This window comes from Lathamus discolor, chromosome 17 (assembly GCF_037157495.1).
Source record: "Lathamus discolor isolate bLatDis1 chromosome 17, bLatDis1.hap1, whole genome shotgun sequence".
Classification (NCBI taxonomy): Eukaryota; Metazoa; Chordata; class Aves; order Psittaciformes; family Psittacidae; genus Lathamus; species Lathamus discolor.
This window is the reverse complement of record NC_088900.1, coordinates 7237462-7251604: the sequence shown is the minus strand read 5'-3', so window position 1 is coordinate 7251604 and position 14143 is coordinate 7237462. Positions and strand designations below refer to the sequence as shown.

The 14143-nt window shown below is 45.5% G+C and overlaps 1 protein-coding gene across 3 annotated transcripts; it reads right to left on the bottom strand.

Annotated features, from left to right (window-relative positions):
• Positions 1-628: 628 nt before the first annotated feature.
• DDX6 (DEAD-box helicase 6) lies at positions 629-14109 on the bottom strand. 3 transcript variants are annotated; one of them, XM_065697084.1, is made up of 14 exons: positions 13980-14109; positions 11344-11814; positions 9810-9873; positions 9235-9339; positions 8755-8884; positions 8131-8277; positions 7792-7890; positions 6992-7110; positions 6347-6475; positions 5854-5970; positions 5250-5313; positions 4395-4496; positions 3480-3659; positions 629-2120 (listed from the first exon to the last, which is right to left on the bottom strand). In XM_065697084.1, the coding sequence occupies exons 2-13, from the start codon at positions 11541-11543 to the stop codon at positions 3484-3486; spliced, it is 1452 nt and encodes a 483-aa protein (XP_065553156.1). In that variant the 5' UTR covers positions 11544-11814; positions 13980-14109; the 3' UTR covers positions 629-2120; positions 3480-3483. The 3 variants fall into 3 exon arrangements, with proteins under 3 accessions (XP_065553156.1, XP_065553153.1, XP_065553155.1); XM_065697081.1 differs by having other exon boundaries at positions 3488-3659; XM_065697083.1 differs by lacking the exon at positions 13980-14109 and having other exon boundaries at positions 3488-3659; positions 11344-13735.
• Positions 14110-14143: the final 34 nt, after the last annotated feature.

Genomic DNA, 14143 nt, shown 5'->3' with positions numbered 1-14143 from the left:
AGCATTTGCTACAATTATGGAGTCACTGCTGACAAAAGGAAGAAAAAAATCCCAAACACAAAGACCTTTGCATCTCGTAAAGCTGCTGTCAGAAGGCACCTGGCTTCTGCTTATTATCCTCCAGGACATAGGCGGCCACATCCACCTGGAGTGCCAAGCTACTTTCCTCCAAGTTAAAAAAAGAAACAAAGGCCAAACAGAAGAACGCAGGATGATTACCCCCTGCCTCAGAGGTCAGTGAGCGTGGTGCGAGCACAGCATCTGACATGGATAAATGACCAAGCAAAAGGAACTGCATTCATCCAGGTGCCTCCTGACAGCACTGGTGAACAGGCTAAAAGGGAATTTAAAAAGAGTTCGGTTTCTGATTTGTCTCACTCCTTTTGCCTGTAGATCAGGCCAAACATCAAGCATGTTGGGAGGGGCACAATTTAAAGCAACACTACTCAACCAGAAAGCACTCGTCAGCAATATACAATGCAAAATGACAGACAGCGATGCGTGCCCAAACAGAGGAGATGGAAAGCAGCTTTCTGCAGCTTCTAACACTAACAGGGGTTTGCCCTTACCTGCTCACAAGTCTGCACAGAGGCCGCTCTGGGCAGAAAATACACAATGCTGCAGGAAGTCATCTGTCCCACAAAGCTCCAGAACTGTCAGTTTATGCACGTGTAAATTGGTTTTCTACAGTTTCTCTTAAACCCAAATCCATGCCTTACGCACATGCTGCGCAGCAACGCCGACACTGCTGGATTTCCCTCATGCCACGGTGGAACACAGGTCACGGCCCCCTTCCGGGCTTGTCAAGTTCCAGAAGTTTCCAAGGGGGAAATCGAAGAGCATCTCCCAGCAGGCTGAGCAACAGACTGGGTGGCTTGGGAGCCCCACAGGTGATCTCTTCCATATGAGCAGTACAGGACAGCATTGCTGGCATCAGAGCAAACCCACCCGGACGGGGGACGCTTGTAGAGGCCTGCTCTTCATGGAGGTCAGAGCGCTTCTCCTTGTTTAGTGTTGCAGAAAACTGAGCCCCTCTCATCGATAAGCTGCTCCCATAATCAGTCTAATCCCTTTAACCCCAGCAACCTTCATCACAAAAGAAAAAGTTATATATGAACCCAAACAGAAAAAGAAAAAAAAAATATTTACAAAGTTTGTACAATATACACATCTGATTTTCTATGGGACACACTGCACCAGAGGAAAGAGGGCCATGGCTCTGAAACAAGTCTACTTATCAAGTGCTGTTAACTACTAATGGAGACTTATGGAAACCAGTCTGTAGTGTTCTGCTAGAGCACAGGGCTTTTCTTATGGCTCCTGCAAAGGATGACAGGCTACTCTTTCCTTCTGGAGCTATGATGCTGCACCTAATCAGCCCAGATTTTAAGTTGGTTTCATTTTAAATACAGGTATTTACAGTGTGGGTGAACTGCAGATGCATATCAACTCCTCCAATTAAAGAAATAAAATAAAACAAAGTTGAAGGAAAAAAAAAAAAAAAAAAAAAAGCAGTATTCCCAATACAATTCACCTCCCAGCCCTGGGCTTGAGTACTTGGGGAGGAGGAGAGGGGGAAGACAGGGGAACTTTGACCTGAAACCAAAAACGGCTGTTGATTCCTTGGGCTGTCCTAAAGGTGATATTCTGAATGGTCTCATAGCATAAGGCACTTTGCACGAATAAGTAACAAGCTCTTTAGCTTAAAAACAGATGAGTAACCAGGGAGAAGTTGAAATGCACTCAGTCGACAGTTGAAGAATTTGAAATAGCTGACAAGCTCGTGTTCATCGCGGTTCTTCTCTTTCCAGGGTTTCTCTTCTTCCCTTGCTGCCCCTCCCACCCAAAGACAAAAGAATTTAAAACCAGCAGTTAGTGCAACTAATGTTCAATCAGCACACAGTGCAAACAAGTGGAAAAACAAAAAGACATTCCTCCTTTTATCTTCTTTCTTCCTTGCTGCCAAATTTAAAAAGAAAAAAAGGCCGAGCTCTTTAGTCTTCATAGTTCCGAAATGAAAAGACGAAGAAAAACCCACAAAGAGAAGGGTATCCCCAAAGAAACGATGTGTCACAGATCTGGATCAAAGGGCTTCACCTTCTGGCATGCGTAATCAGAGCCTGCAAAACCAAACCAAAAACACAACCACAACACCCACAGTTAAATCAAATCTATGCAAACCCAGGCCCTAGGTAATAAATCACACCAACTATGTGGCAGCTCTGGAAACACAAAGGACATTTGAACAGCTCAACCCCAACCACAGCTTCGCAGAAAAAGGTGCTGTTAATGCCCTACCATACCTATGGAGCACAACTACCTTGCTGGCTTCCTGTCCCTCAGGAAACAGCAAACAGCTCCCTGGCAAGGTCACAACATTCCCCTTAAGGAAGGAAGCCAGACAAGAGCCTTTTCCAAGTTCATCACCTAGGTTTGGGAGGTTTTTTATTTACTTATGAAACTCAGAGAAAGCAAAGCAGAGGCTGGAAGTCAGCTTGGCGGGACCAGCTAGGGCTGTCCTGGATTGAGCTCACAGAAGAGAGGCAGTGACACTTGCACGCTAGCTAGTGTTAGAACACTTCTACAACCACTTTTCGGTTTTGTCACCCAAAAGGAATTTCAGCAGCTTTGTTGGGTTTCTCTAATTCACCATCTCCAAAAGGAGCACACAAGAGAGCAATTTCCAACCCAAACTATACCGTATCTGGTCTTGCACTGTACAGCGTCCTAGCTGAAACCAGAGGAAACATCATCCTAAAGCTGTTTTGCTTGACTGCAATCCAGGGCAAATTTTCTTCTTGTCAAAGGACTGGCCCCAGCAGTTTTTTCCTTGGACAATCCTCAGAAAGGGCACACTTAAGAGCCTCTGACAGTGAAGCCTGATTTTCTTCTGAAGCTACGCAGACGACCTCGAGCGGCAGCAAAGCTGAACTACAGCTTTACTGCCTATTCACAAGTTCACTTGCCAAGAGTCCCATGAACCAAAGGATGCAGAAGATGCAGCGTCTTCAGCCTGAGCCTGTGCCCTCTAACTGGTGAGGTGCTTCAGCATTTCTGCTGGAGCTCTGTTCCGAAAGCTATTCACTTTCTCTCCTCCCCTTTTTGAGGGCAGCCTTCCTCTCTGCCCCTCACATGATTTCTCATTTCAGCTAAGCGATACAAAAGAATTCCTTAGGCTGCCAATAGCCATCTCGGCCTCTCCTCACCATTTCCCCTGCCCCTTCCTCCCCCATTTTTGGTCTCCTTAGCATATGGTCAGCATTTCAATTCCAACAACTAAAAATCCCTCAACCCTCTGCTCCCAGCTTCAGCATATCCGCAGAATTCCTTGGACCAAGAGCCTCTTTCAAACCCTTGTTTTCACATTCAGAGCCTCATCAGCACATCGGTTTCCCCCTCCCTCCGCAGTAACATTGATACACCAGCTCTTCTTTCATCCAACCCAAGTCCTCTAAACAAGAAGGCATTTACATACGCACATGCTTACTGTTTCTCATCTTCTACAGGTTCGCTGTGGTATTCTGCCACATACAGGCTCTTGTCAATGTTGCTTGGTATGGGCTTAATTTCAGTTCCCAACTGCTCCTCAATACTTTTCAGGTTGAATCGATCATCATAGGTGATCAAGTTGATGGCCAGGCCAAGATGACCAAAGCGACCTTGACAGAAAACCAGACAACTGAACTAAGTAACAGAAGGCTGACTGAAATAGTCTGCCCACTATGCAGTCACTAAAACTCAGCTCTTTGCTGATACAAACCGAGTCCAGACCCCAGCACAGGTCTCTACAACTGTCACGTCAGATTTTGGTAAGGAGTTCTGTACTAAGAATACAAAAAAAAAAAAAAACCCCAGGAGGTTCAAAACGCTCTGACAACCTCACCGATTACCAAAAAAAAAGAGTCCTCCACTACTACATTATGCAGGTCCAGCCCTTCTTCAGTAACAGAGTTCCTGAAAAAGCCTGAACTACGAAGTTCAAATACACAGACCTCCTCTGTTCACTGCCTTAAGAGTGTATTTTGCTAATGTTCGGATACTGGAAACATACCTTGGAGAAACACTCGCAGAAAAAAACTACACTTAAGACACTACAGAAGCTTAAGTTTTCTGTACAGAATTATCCCAAACTGCAAACAGGCGCACTAGTAAGTTAAAGCAAAACACACCTTCCCCCCCACCCCCCTTAGGCTGTTCAGGCTGGTTTCAAGACAACAGCCCTTCATTTCGTTATTTGTAAGGATAACCATCTGAGATGATACGCAAAATAAACTTGTCAGAAAAACAACGCTACCTAAATAATCCTCAGCAACAGTCATAAAACCCAGAAGCCAATTCAAGCCTAAGAAACGTAACAGTCATCTGCAAAGCTGCACCCAGTGTTTTCGTCTCACCTGATCTGCCAATACGATGGAGATAAGTCTCTGCCAGCTTGGGGAAATCAAAGTTTATCACCACATTCACAGCCTGGATATCAATACCTCGAGTAAACAGATCTGAGAAACAAGCCAGGTCATAAAGAAAGTTAGTTTCAGCTGGATCAAATGCTGCCAGCATTCAGGGTGGCGACATTAACAATGATTAACAGTGGCTTGCACTGGTTTCCAGATGCAGGTTTCCCCGGTACCAAAGATGCTTCACATACAATTGTGTTACGGACTTTTCTTGCTCTTGATCCCGTATAAACATGAGTAATACCAGAAGAATGACCAAAACACCAGATCTGCATATCTATGCCAAAAAAGTAATTAGCACAAAGCTTGTTTTTTCCACACCAGACTGCTTCTGAGCAGGTCATCTTATACACACATCTCACACCACTGTGCACTGCCAGTGTCACAACAGACTTGAGATCTGAACTACATCCTGGCCCAGGCAAGTGCAAGGATCAGCAGACACTGCCACAGCACTGCCCAAACAGGCTGGACAACAGAAAACTGATCATACACAGGCCATTCAAAACTATAAAATGTGTGAAAATACACAGCAAACATAACTAGTGCAGAAAACACCTACACACAAAAAATGATTCACTTGCAAGTTGTACCTTCAGGGTTTGTCAGGAAAGACAAAAACTACAGGGCTAAAGGAGTGCTGCACCCTGCTAAGCTCAGGCTTGACAAAGGGAAATTACCAAAACATGTTGTTTTGTTTTAAGACAAATCAAGTGATCTCTTATACGTGGGCTAATGGTTAATTTGTTTTCTATCACAACCTTTCCAAATAGGAAAATATTTAGGAACTCTTACCAGTGCAAACAAGATTGCGGCATAATCCATTTCGGAAATCATGGAACACACGATTGCGGTGCTCCTGGAAATAAATACACATACACATATATAAATCAAGAATAAAACAAACGAAAAACCCACACCCCTTACTTCCAGGTATATTCAACTTACAAACACTGACCTTCAAGCTCATGAATGCCTCCCCCTTGTCACCGTTAATGAGTCTAGTTTACATTCAAAATTAAAACGATCACATGCGTCACTTCAACCTTCTGACATCTTTTAGTACCCTTACCAAAATGAAGGCTGTGTGGTCTGCCATGGCTCCCCATGCTGGCAAAAGCAAAGCAGAAACTACCATAACTGCCTTCCGGCCATGGTCTATGCTTACGGTGGACTAACTATAACCTGACCCCACACCAAGAGACCAGCTACGCTCTGAACGGTCTGGGAAGAGGCTTGTGGGTGGGGAGGAGGGTGGTCTAAAACTAAATCAACACCAGATCAACATGTTTCAGTTTTCAAAAGAACATGCAAATTCAAGGCGAGCACAAGACTCAGTTCAGCTGTGCAGTAAAGCCTGAGGTGGTGTGGAATAAACCACTGGAGACTTCATACTCACCTGCCTCATTTTGGCATGGATATAGAAGCAGGAATAGCCCAGCTGGGAGATCTTTTTGGCTAGCAATTCAACCCGTTGAGAAGAGTTGCAGAAAATGATCGACTGGTTAATCTGCAGCTGAACATACAAGTAACACGCTGAGTAAATGCAGCATTTTACTAACAAATAACCCAAAACAAGGAGGGTTGTAACTAGATGATCTTCAAGGTCCCTTCCAACCCAAACCATTCTGTGATTATAAGGTAAGATGTAAGTTTAAATCCCTCCCAGAAAGAAAGCAAAGCGGGTATGCTTCTGGTAATTGACACAGTCTCTATTTTGTACAAAGGTGCAAGACAAGAAGCACTCAAGTTTTAGCTTCAGTGAAATAGCACATTTTGACAAGGAAAAAGTGCTGTTCAGCAGTCTTTTTAAGACCATCACTCTCAGTCTCATTCGTGTTTCCGAAAGGCAAAATGCCTTGGTACATTTTCAACCCAGCCCTACCACTTACCCTGGAGAACAACGTATTTAGGCAGTGTACTTTCTGACGTTCAGTTACATAGGCATAGTACTGGGTAACTCCCTTCAAGGTCAGCTCCTCCATCAGATTAATCTCATAGGGTTTCTGTAAATGGGAATTCTGAAAAAGAAAGATAAGAATAAAGTGGGCAGATATGCATGCAAAACAATGGAAGTACTTCCTACCCTCTGGCACATTTAGCTTCCTCCATGGCAAGAACACACAACCTCACCACTCGGCTCTTCATACATGTGAAACAGACACGGCGGGTAAAATATCTTCAAGGAGTAGTTGTAAATGTACTTGCACCAATGCGACCAAGTGGGCTGAACAGAGCACACTCCAGAAGCAAATCAGTGCAGATGGAACTACCTGACATACCAAGTGGAAAACAACACCTCTTAGGCAAGAGCTGTGTGTACCTCGCTCTCCCATTAACGCTACTGTGGGCCAAAAATTATTTTCAAGCTTCTGTCCTAGATTTAAGCTAATTTAGATTAAAGCAGTGGAATTTGGATGCATTAAAAAAAAAAAAAAAAACAAACAAGCGAGCACTGACAGTTATGCACCACCCATTCACGCACTTCACATGCAGCGTCACCACCATCGTGCATATATGGGAGGATGTGCACTCACCATGAACTTCTGTACACTCAGAGGGAAAGTGGCTGAGTAGAGCAAAATCTGTCTGTTTTTAGGTAGCGTGAGAATAATGTCTTCCATTATTTGAACAAAATCTTGAGACAGCAACTTATCTGCCTGTAACAACAGAAATAATAAAGAGTAAGTTTAATCAACGGGCCGAGAATCCAGTCTTCCAGTACAACACAGGGGGAAAAAACAAACCAAACCAAAACACCTGGAGCCTTATGGTGGGCTAGTCCCTTTTGGAACACACACTGCTCCAAAGACATTTGCCTTAGCTGCTGGAGACAGGATTCATCAGTAAAAGAAGTCTACCCTCTCCTGGTTTTCAGCAGTTGGCTTTAAACGCAATCAAATTCAGGAGAACTGAATGGCATCTCAACTGAAAAGTTATCTGGGTTACTACCAGTCATCCAAGAGTTTTCACACAACTGTTTTCTCCATCACTCACTCAGAAGCCCATACACTACCGGATGTTCACGTATCAGTTTTCTACATGAGCACAGCTCACTCACTATAAACTGAAACCAAATGAAATGTGTTCCTTCCTTTCAGAACAGACCATTAATCTATTCTTCAGGAACAGCAAAGACAACAGGAAAGTCAAATCTCCCTGGGCTGTTTTAAAAGACTAATGTGAAGAAAAGTTCTGCCAAATGACCTTCTCAAAAATACTGAGAAGTGTCTCCAAGCAAAGTTTGATTTGTTGCTGTACATAAGGAGGAGACTCGCTGAGACACATCATTGCTTAAACTTGGCGTTAAAATCCCAAAACGTTTAACATGAGCAACTTGCCTCATCCAATACTATCATCTGGACATGCTCAACTTTTGCTACTCCTTTCTTGATGAGATCGAGAATTCTCCCAGGGGTAGCTATCACCACATGCACTGTAAGGTTAGAAGAGCAAAAAAAAAAAAAGGGAGAAAAGACATGGTTAAGGTGACTGAAACAACGTTTCCAGCATTCACGGCCATGTTTCATAGGAACAGTTTGAGAGAATGATGGCATACAGTGAACAAGAGGTAGTCTGCTCTGTAACAGGCAAACAATAACAAGCAGAAATTCCACTGCCACACTGTAAAAGCCATGAACAAACTGCAACTGAAGTGTAGTAGAAGTGCTCTGACCTGTATCATCAAGCCTCATTATGTCATCTCGCAGATTGGTTCCTCCCGTTGTTGCCATCACTTTGGCACCTCCCATGTGTTTGCTGACTTGGATACAGATTTGACTGACCTGCAGGGCTAGTTCACGGGTGGGAACGATCACCATTGCTGAAAGTTAAAAGCATCAGCGTGAGTTACTAGAAGACACTGTACCCGAAACGCTAACCCTTAGAGGAAGCGGAGACTTTACACAAGCTAGACTGCAGTGCTTTGGGGAGGTCTGATCTGGGTATCCTGAAGCAGACCTAGAAACTGCTCACAAGGCAAATTCCGTGCAAGGGTTCTCTGTCTCTCAATACTCCCCCTCCACATGAGTCCCCTGGCCAACATACTGGCTTCTCGCTCCAAATCCACTCCCCAGAGCAAGACTGTAAAGTCCAGAAAATGTCTTCCAGTTCAAGCTTTTGAAAGCAACTGTGGGGCTTATAAAATTCCACCCCCCCTGCCCCCCGTCAACTTTCTTTGGAAACACCAGCAGATAACCTGCGCTCCTCGGTTCTGTTAACTACTTTTAGGCTCAAGTCTGCTACGTAGCGACTGACACCACTACCTGGCTGCAGCTAAGTGAGATCCATCTCAACTGACCTTGTATATTGTCCTTCTTTAAGTCTAGCCGTTCAAGTAAAGGAATGAGGTAGGCTCCACTCTTGCCTGTTCCATTTTTCGCTCTAGCCAAGATATCCCTACCAGATAAAGCAATGGGGATGCTCTCCTCCTGAAAAGCAATGAGAGATAAATAGTGGGTAAGCAATTGTAAGCCACACTCACCAAACAGGCTGGCCAGATTTAACTCTACTCTCTAACAGTATTGTGTGAAATCTACTTCTCTAAAGCAGAAGATAGTCTCATCTCTAAGTCACCAAGTGCATGACTTTGTGGCCCTTGGGGGAGGGCAGGAATCTCTTAATGCCCAACTAAATCAGTAAGTTCTACCGTTCACAATCCCTGTTCTCTCAAATCACAACAGGAGTATCCAACACTTAAGTGAGACTAAGTATTTCAAGACATTTATAAAAATTAAATGCTGCTTGTAAGTAGTCTTAAAACTTGTAGTAGTCTCCTAACCTGAATAGGAGACGGTTTTTCCCAGCCCATTTCGAAAATTCCCATCAGCAACTCCCGTTTCAAACAGTAATCTTCAAACTCATTTCCTTTTGTGGAGGTCACGTCCTGGAAAAAATCAAAAAAAGCACTTCCATAAGATTACGTCCCACAGACTGGTCTGACTCAAGGAGACACTGTGTACGCAAGAAGACCACAAAGCTCATTCCATTACTGTACAGGAGCTGCCACTAATATGTGCAATATCATACAGTGGAGAAGGAAACATTAACCTTCTTGTAACCAAATAGAGTGCTGTGAACTGTCACCTTTTAATCCGCCTTGCGAGAGACACTGACGACTGTCAGTTATGCTGGGACACCAGTACAATAAGAAACCCTCAGCAAACTGTTTTCAAGCCTTCTGCGAGAAGCGTCTCTCCTAAGCAGCTGTAGAACTTAATTCCTCATTGCAAACAGCAGGTGCTGAACTGCATTTCAGCCTTTGCTTAAGACAAATATTTTGCCACCACAGCTTCTCCCAGATCTTTTATTTAGTATTTACTCAATTTAGTATTTATGTAATTCAACCATCCTCACCGAAGTTTTGATTCTCAAATCCTTTGGAGGGAGTTTTAAAGTCTTCTTCCAGTCATCACCAGGTCTAGAGCAAAAATAAAATTAAACCAAGTTAAAAAGAAATCTGGTTTAATAATTTTATTTTGAAGCTTTACTTCCATAGAGGCAGCAGTGAACGTGTCGTATTTTCACCTCCTAAAAACGGAAAGCGCCTACACACAAGAGCTCAAGCCTTCTCTGAGCTAAGCAGGATGAAACAGGCAGGAAACTGTAAACAGAGAAAATCAGCAGTCTGCCAAACGCCCAAAGAATTTGTGAAATCTCAATTCAGCCGTGATTCAAGTCCCATTTTTAGGGCACTGAATCAATTCAGTCGAACACACATTGAAAACTGAGCACTGACTTAGTCATATGACAGAAACTGACTAAAATAAATCCACATGAGAATATTTCATCATGTAAAAGAGAAAAAAATTCTCATGGGAACATCCAATCTTAACCTGTGAGTAATGAGAGAAGATGAAAAAACACCTTGGGGGAGAAAATTAAGTAAGCACACGCTCCACTTGTTGACCAACTGCTGGCATCTTTTGCCCTCAATGGGATTTAGACACCCATCCTCTCTTGAAAGCCACTGTACAGAGAGGAGCAATCCCTTCTCTTCCCCAATCCCAGGAAGTCATGAGGGACTTCTGATGAGTTGAAGTAACCAATTTCATTAGAGGAACCCATTACAAATAAAAACAAAAAAAAAAAAAACAAAAAACAAAAAAAAACCAAAGGACAACAGGAAAACAAAACCAAACCAAACCAGGAAGGAGTCAGGCAAGCTACTGTCGGACTCCAAGTACTCCGTTAAGCTCTCTCTGATGACAGCTGGCATTTCCTTCACAAATCATCAAGTAACAAAATAAGAGTGAATGTTGTTCAGAGGAAACAAAAAAAAGGAAGACGTTACCATACCATCCAAGTCTTTTACAGCTCTCAGGATTTCCAACCAGCACACTCATGTTTATTAGCACACTTCCAAAACCAGTTTGATGGCAGTAGGGTATCGCAGCGGTACCATATTAGCTCAGCTCAGGCTCTGATGAATTAAAGCCAGAGCACTGCACCAAGGAGAGCAAGCTCTACTATTTAAAATCAGTAACAAAAGATTATGCACTTTAAGGAATTTCTCACTGCAAGAAAGAACTGCAACAAACGACAGCAAACACAACTGCACTGAGACTAGGGGGCATTTTCTCGGTCTTCAGCTCTTTCCCACTCCCCAACTCCCCTCTCATACCAGTCTCAATAGGCAAATAACACAGGATGCTGCTGCTCAGTGGGCTGTATCTGACAAGCAGCTACACATTTTGAAAGCAAAGTATCAGTGCAATTTTCACAGCAAAGCCACAGCAGAGAAATACGGCTTTTTTTTCCACAGTGCACACCACAGGACACTTCCAACCAGCAAGGTTATAAAACAGTAGCGGCAAACTTTTTAACACGAGAACACAAGAACACTTCCCATACATGACTCTGAAACATGGCAGCCGACGGAAACACTTACTTAATAGTGGTGGTCATAATCTGCGCTTGCTGTTGAGTGCCGTTATTGATTGTGTTGGTGTTTTTCAGCTGGTTCATCTGTTGCTGAGTTTGTGTGCCTCCACCTCCTGGGCCCCCGCTGGGTTTTACAGGGCCTCTCAACTGCCCATTCTGACTGGATAGACCCATTATAACAGGGTTCTCTGTTCTGGCCGTGCTCATGTTTTTAAAGATGTCTTTTTAGACTTCAAAACTTTGAAAGTCAGTACAGAAACTGTAATAACAGTTTATTAGACTCTCCAAAATGAAGAGATAAATAAGTCTTGCTCAATATATGAGTCCTTTATTGCAATGCAGGCAAGCACCTGTAAGTCACTCAAAAGTAAAGTAGTAACTTGCTCTGATGCACTGTGGATCAACTTTTTAAAAAAAAAAAAAAAAAAAAAAAGCCCTCTAACAAAGTTGAGTTATATCAGAATTCACTTGGTTCAATCTGAAAGAGAAGCAGATGGTGACAATTAGTATCTGGGGGTTTAGCTACAGAAAGCACATCAGTTTACCTTTGTAGTTTAAGAGTCACTTCTTCCCAGGCAGTAGCAACAGCATTTGCTTTTCCATTTTCTTAGGGATAATTTCCAAGACACTCATCAAAACTCTTTTTCCCTTTTCTATAAAGCTGCAGCCACCGCCTTCAGTCACCAAAGATGATGCTCTCAACAGCTGTACTTTCAGCAGCCTTCCAGTGAGTAGCTGCTTGAGAAGTACTACCTTCACACACCACCACCCCACCCCCCCGACGTAAGCATGAATCACATCAAGTGCTTTGCTGGTTCTTGAAATTCCCCCATTTCTGGGACACAGCAAAGCAGCCCTAAAGCTAAGCAATGTTATGCACTAAGTGTGTGACAGGAAACAAGACCTCAACATCAAGTGAATATTCCAGTTAGAACTAATGAAAGCCTTAAGTAACTCTATTCACTCTTTTTGCTTCGAAAGGGAAATACAAATTATGCTTTTTTTTTTTATTACAACAGAAACAAACACGCACACAGATAAAAAAACACCCCACCAAAAAAGATTCCCCTCCTCCAACCCACAAAGTTACTTCACCAGCTTTTAAACTGGGTACTGATTTAACACCATTCGAATAGTGAAACTAACTACCTCATCAAGCTGAGCTTCCTGTTTTGTTAAGTCTAAGTGACCGGGCCTGAACTGAAGCAGTGAGCAACATACATTTACACCAGGTACCTAGCTTCCTGCTTCTGTCCCCTGCATGACGTTACGTTCCAGCTGGCAGTAACCACTCATACTGCTCTCAAAGATAACATTTGAACGCAAGTTAATATCGCCTGGGTATTCAGGAGACAGGTTAGCAAAAATGTACAGACACTACAAAGTCTGCACCTTCGATAGGACAGACCAGAGCTGAAAAAACTCCTCACAACAATACAACGCAGCCAAGACATTGCTAGTCCAAAACCTTTGGAAGCAGAAGAAATTTGGCTTGCCTGTACAATTCCTTCTCACCACATGTCTGTATCTTGGGAAAACGCAGAGAAAAACCAGCAGACTGCTGCTCCCTAAGTTCAGGGTCCACAAAAGCCACGCACTTCCTCAGTGAATAAAACGCATGTTCAAGAGCATTTAAAAAGGGTGAAAAAGAATCCAGACTCTTTCCAGACGTCCCGGCTATCTCTAAGCACATCAAGTCCAGCTTCACGCAAAACTTCACGCTTTGCAGAACTAGGATTTTCCTGCCGGTTATCTCCCTGGCCGGAACCACTGTTTCGAGGAGTCTTTACATTAACTTTGTAAAACCAGGTCGAGCCACAGAAGCCGCCTAAAAGACCCGAATACCAAAGCCAAGGAGTTCTCCGACATTACAGGAGACGCATCCCGTCAGTCCCCGAAGCTCCCTCGCTTGTAGCTACTACGCTTTAAAACTGCTTCACGAACGCACAGGCTCACAGAACGCAGCCCATCTTCCCGTTCCGGGACGAGAAGCGCCACCATTTCGCAAACCGACAGTCCGACGGCAGAAAGTCTCCACACACACACACACACACCCCGCTCCCCCGCCCCGACTCTCCTCTCCACGCTCACACCACGTAGGCAGGCGGGCGGGCGGGCGGGCAGCCGCCGCTCGCTCTTTCCCTTCCTCCGCCGGCAGCCGACCCCGAGCCTCGGCAGGACCAGGCCGGGCCGGCCCCGGCACAAAGCGGCCGCGCCGCAAGCCCGGCGGCGGGAGCCCCCGCGGTGCCCATTGTTTCCGGCAGCCCAGGCCGCACTGCGGCGCCGCACCCGCCGCCGCACACAGCGCCGCGGCCCCCGTGCCCTGCGGCGGGGCTCGGCAAACGCAGCTGCGCCACACCGGCACCTCCGCCCGCGAACAATGAAGCGGCCCCACCGCCGCCCCGGCCGGCCGCCAGCGCCGCCGCAGCCCCGCCCAGCGCCCCGGCCCCCCGAGCAGGCCGCTCCCGCCGCGGCCCAGCCCGGCCGGCCGCCCGCGAACCGCCCGCGGCCCCTGGGCGCCGCCAGGCCCCGGTCAGGCCCCACGGCTCGACGGCAGGCCGCGGGGCTCGGCCGGGCCGCAGCGCTGCCCCCGCCCCGCGCCCGCCGCTCCGCGCCCGCCCCGGCGCCCCGGCCCGTCCTCACCGCCGCCGGCCGCGCTCGCCCCTCGCCCAGGTATAAAATCCTCTCGCTCCCCCTTGGTGCCTTGTTATGGCGACTCGACGCTCCAAGATGGCGGCTTCCTCCTTCCTCCCGTGCGCCCACCCCCTCCCGGCAGGGCAGGCTGGCCCCGCCCCGCACGCACGCAC

Excerpts from the sequence above, each read along its gene's own strand:
- DDX6 (XM_065697081.1), bottom strand. The coding sequence starts at position 11,543 with ATGAGCACGGCCAGAACAGAGAACCCTGTTATAATGGGTCTATCCAGT. Across the intron at positions 9,874-11,343 it reads ATTATGACCACCACTATTAA|ACCTGGTGATGACTGGAAGA; the intron begins GTAAGTGTTTCC and ends TTTTTGCTCTAG. Across the intron at positions 7,111-7,791 it reads GATAGTATTGGATGAGGCAA|ATAAGTTGCTGTCTCAAGAT; the intron begins GTTGCTCATGTT and ends TGTTACAGGCAG.